This window comes from Pituophis catenifer, unplaced genomic scaffold (assembly GCF_029215685.1).
Source record: "Pituophis catenifer annectens isolate HBS135680 unplaced genomic scaffold, rPitCat1.0.hap2 SCAF_2, whole genome shotgun sequence".
Lineage (NCBI taxonomy): Eukaryota > Metazoa > Chordata > Lepidosauria > Squamata > Colubridae > Pituophis > Pituophis catenifer.
In genome coordinates, this window is record NW_027256882.1 from 110,912,567 (window position 1) to 110,916,563 (window position 3,997).

Sequence of the window (3,997 nt, forward strand, 5' to 3'; positions counted from 1 at the left end):
ATTAAAGAGAGATCCCCGAGTTCGGCTCCTGCAATTTCAACCCGCAGAGGGAAGCAGAGAGGAGTTGAAAGCTCCTGCCCTTTTTTTTTTTGGTTCGATGTGCGCGTTTGTTGTTGTACACGCTGCGCCCTCTTTAAAAAAAAACAAAAAAAAAACACAAAACCCGCGGAAAGGTCAGGGGGCGGAGGGGCGAGGTCTCGGGCTCGCTTGCATCAGTCGGTTTCCTTCCCGGGGGAGGGAGGAAGGCTTTTTGTGGATCGGCACTTGGCAAAGTGACTTGGCTCTTCAGGCGCCTCGATGACGTGTGTGCTTCGGAGCTGGGAGTGTCTGCGGTGACGTCTTCTGCCAAAGGCAGGTCACGTGACCGAGCTCCATTCATTTAAAAAAAAAAAGGTGGGGGGGGGAAGAAAGAAAAAAAGAAGCGCCTATAAAAGCCACGCCAGGTCGGGCTGAGCGAGCAAACAGCCAGCAAGCGGCTTCGAACAGCAACACTCTTGAGCCGCAAAACGCGCCAACCAGCTTATACCAGCCAATCCAACCAGCGAAGATCGGATAAAAAAAAAGAAAAGAAAAACTTCACCTCCCGGCTCAGATCCAGTTCCTTGGAGAGGAAAAAAAAAATTACAGAAATTTAACCGGGACGGGGAATAAATCACCCGAGGCTGCTTGCTAAGAAAACCCAGCCAAGAGGAAGAGTGTAAAAAAGAAAAGAAAAGAAAAGAAAAAAAGGCGCCGAGAGGAGAAGAAAGGACAAGGGGGCTCTTTTTGCCCTTCCCCTCGTTGCCCGCCCTGACGCAAGCGATGGTCAACATGCAAGTGTGCGCCCTGGATTGCGAGACGCTGCGCGACCTCCTCCAAAACCGCGATTTGCAATGCCTGGTGCTAGATTGCCGATCCTTTTTCGCCTTCAACTCCTCGCACCTCCGAGGCTCTTGCAACGTCCGCCTCAGCACCATCGTGCGGCGGAGGGCGAAGGGCGCCGTGGGCTTGGAGCACATCCTGCCCAACGAGGAAGCCCGCGCCCGCCTGCACAAGCGCCTCTATCACGCCGTGGTGCTGCTGGATGAGCGCAGCGCCGATCTCGAAGCGCCCAAGCGGGACAGCACCCTCCAGTTGGCTCTTAACACCCTTTGCAGGGAAGCCAGGGACAGCCGCATCTGCTTCCTTAAAGGTGAGTTTTCGCTCCGGAGTCAGATCGGTCTTCTCTAGGTTCTCCCCCGGGGACCCCGGTTTACACTAGAGAGAGGGAAACGAACACGAATGGAATTTGAAGTTAAAAGGAAAGTTTTCAGAAATAAAGGGCTGATTAGCTGGGATTTAACAGCGGCTCCTTCTTGGGACGTCCGACTCGAGTGGGATTACCATACATGGTCCCTGCCACCAACACCCCCTCCCATCTTCTGAAGCCAGGAACCCGCTGTGTTTCTCCAAATATACTAACAGCCCGCTTTTCTCTTTTTCTTTTCTTCCAGGAGGATACGAGGCCTTCTCTTCCACCTTCCCTGAACTGTGCACCAAGCCCTCTGCCCCTAAAGGCCTCACTTTGCCGCTCAGCACCACCATTGCCCCTGGCAGTGCCGATTCCAACTGCAGTTCCTGTGGAACCCCTCTCTATGATCAGGTCAGTTGACGTCCTTAAAAGGAGGCTGGGTGGCCATAGAGGGGTGTGAGTGGGGTGGGGGGTGGGGGTGGTAGTTACATTGACCCATGTAAAAGTTGTTTCAATTTTGTATTTGAGAAGGGCAATTTTTGTTGTGAGAACAATCAGTCTTGGAAGAGTGGCAATTTTTAACTGGGGCTTAACAGATCTCGTTCTTCTCTGTTTCAGGGTGGTCCAGTGGAAATCCTACCTTTTCTGTATTTAGGCAGCGCCTATCATGCTTCCAGAAAAGACATGCTGGATACTTTGGGGATCACCGCCTTGATCAATGTCTCTGCAAACTGCCCTAACCATTTTGAAGGACACTATCAGTACAAAAGCATCCCTGTGGAGGACAACCACAAAGCTGACATCAGTTGCTGGTTTAATGAAGCTATTGACTTCATAGGTAAATGCTTTTTCTTTCTGCAGCTGTCCCATTTGGATTCCAAATTCATAATATCCCGTGTGCCGGTTTTTTAGGAGCCGCCTTTGATTGATAAATAGCTAGGGAGGATTAATAAGACAGCAACATTTAAAGTGTATCTACGGTTGTGCTGATGCTTTGAATTTCTTTGGACAATAGTTCTGTACATGATGTACTTTTCTACAAAAGTAGAAGAACATCTAGAGCTTTATGCGTGACGTCACTGAATTCAGTGATGAGGGTGTTGTAAAGAGTAGCTAGTAATCTGATCCCTTCTCACGCTGACAGCATTTTCAAGGTAGCCTTTTCAGCAAAAATTAAGTGGCCAATTAGAATAAATTACCTGCATGTTCAGACAGTGCATCGTCCAACCTATCATTGCTGTCTTCCTTTGTGCCTCAATCTCCCTTCCAAGCTGAATATTAAGATGCTAGAAAAGTTTCTCCCTTCAGGCCAAAGCATCTTGGAAAAAGATGTGCTAAGTTTTATGTTTTCTTCATTGTTTCAGACTCCATCAAAAATGATGGCGGACGAGTGTTTGTCCACTGCCAAGCCGGAATCTCCCGCTCTGCAACCATTTGTCTTGCTTATCTTATGAGGACCAACCGAGTCAAACTCGATGAAGCCTTTGAGTTTGTGAAACAGAGAAGAAGTATCATTTCCCCTAACTTTAGCTTCATGGGTCAGCTGTTACAGTTTGAATCCCAGGTCCTTGCTCCAAATTGCTCAGCAGAAGCTGGAAGCCCAGCTATGTCTGCGCTGGACAGAGGAACATCCACTACAACTGTCTTCAATTTCCCCGTTTCCATCCCTGTTCATCCTTCCAATGCACTAAACTATCTTCAGAGCCCCATCACCACATCTCCAAGCTGCTGAAAGGCAGGTGCCAACTATACAAAGACTTGACATCTTGTTGTTACCTGAAAAGTGCAATAACTTTAGGAGGAGATCTATTAGTTTATATGGGTCTCCTCTTGTTACATCTACAAAGCAATACAGAATCACCAGCAGATCAACATTTCTGACTCCAGAAAGCGAGGTTCTTTCTGATAGATGATCTTGACAGAGAGGCATTTTTGACCAATGTTTGGATGCCCACAAAGGAGACAAAGCACAAAGGACTTTGCTTTCTACTCCTGAAAAATTCCCATTACTGTCTTTTTCCCCTTGCTGTTCCGATAGCAAATCCAACAGAATACGCATTCTTTGGATATGCTGTCCCCTTGTACAAGAAGGTCTTTGTATTTATTTATTTTTATGGTGTAATTGCAATGAGTGTTTCGTCTTCAAGTCTGAATTTTCATTTTCTTGTCTTTTTTTTTTTTAAAAAGAAAGAAACAAAATACCTCAGGTGGGTTTTTTTTGGTACTGTAATCCTACAAAAACATCTTAAAACTGTTTCCAAAGCACTGACATGGAAAGCACAAAGGAGTGTTGTGAGGGTTTTTTGGTTGCTAGTGGATGTATGCTTGCTGAATTTATTTATGATGTCAAATAATATATTTTCTTCTTATAAAAGAAGACAGGTTTTGTAATAATTATGCCTTTTATACCAACCAAATAAATTATGACATTTCTATTAAAAAAAAATCCTTTAAATGTTTTCCCCCTTTCTTTCTTAGAAATGGCAAGATCAGAAAGCAGACATTTCTAGTTTACTAGCTGATAGACTCTTGTCAAGTAGCTCTTCCCACAATCATGACCGAACCCTGGAAATCTCTGTTGCCCCTAAAAACACTGTCCTGCATTCCTGTTCAGAAAAGATGAGAAATGGGATCTTATATTCAGCAAAGGAAAACACACACGCACACATACATAATTAGTTTTTCTAAGGCAGTGGATGATTAGTGTTGTCAGATCTGACTGTGTGGATCATCCAGATAAGAAGGAGGAAAAGGGATCCAGTGCCATGATTGAGATGACCTACATTA

At 45.6% G+C, this 3,997-nt stretch overlaps 1 protein-coding gene across 1 annotated transcript; it reads left to right on the forward strand.

The window, feature by feature from the left end:
* The first annotated feature begins 435 nt into the window (after positions 1 to 435).
* On the forward strand, positions 436 to 3,637 carry DUSP1 (dual specificity phosphatase 1). Its single transcript, XM_070937362.1, has 4 exons — positions 436 to 1,171; positions 1,473 to 1,621; positions 1,829 to 2,048; positions 2,575 to 3,637. Exons 1-4 carry the CDS (start codon positions 802 to 804, stop codon positions 2,940 to 2,942), a joined length of 1,107 nt encoding a protein of 368 aa, XP_070793463.1. The 5' UTR covers positions 436 to 801; the 3' UTR covers positions 2,943 to 3,637.
* Positions 3,638 to 3,997: the final 360 nt, after the last annotated feature.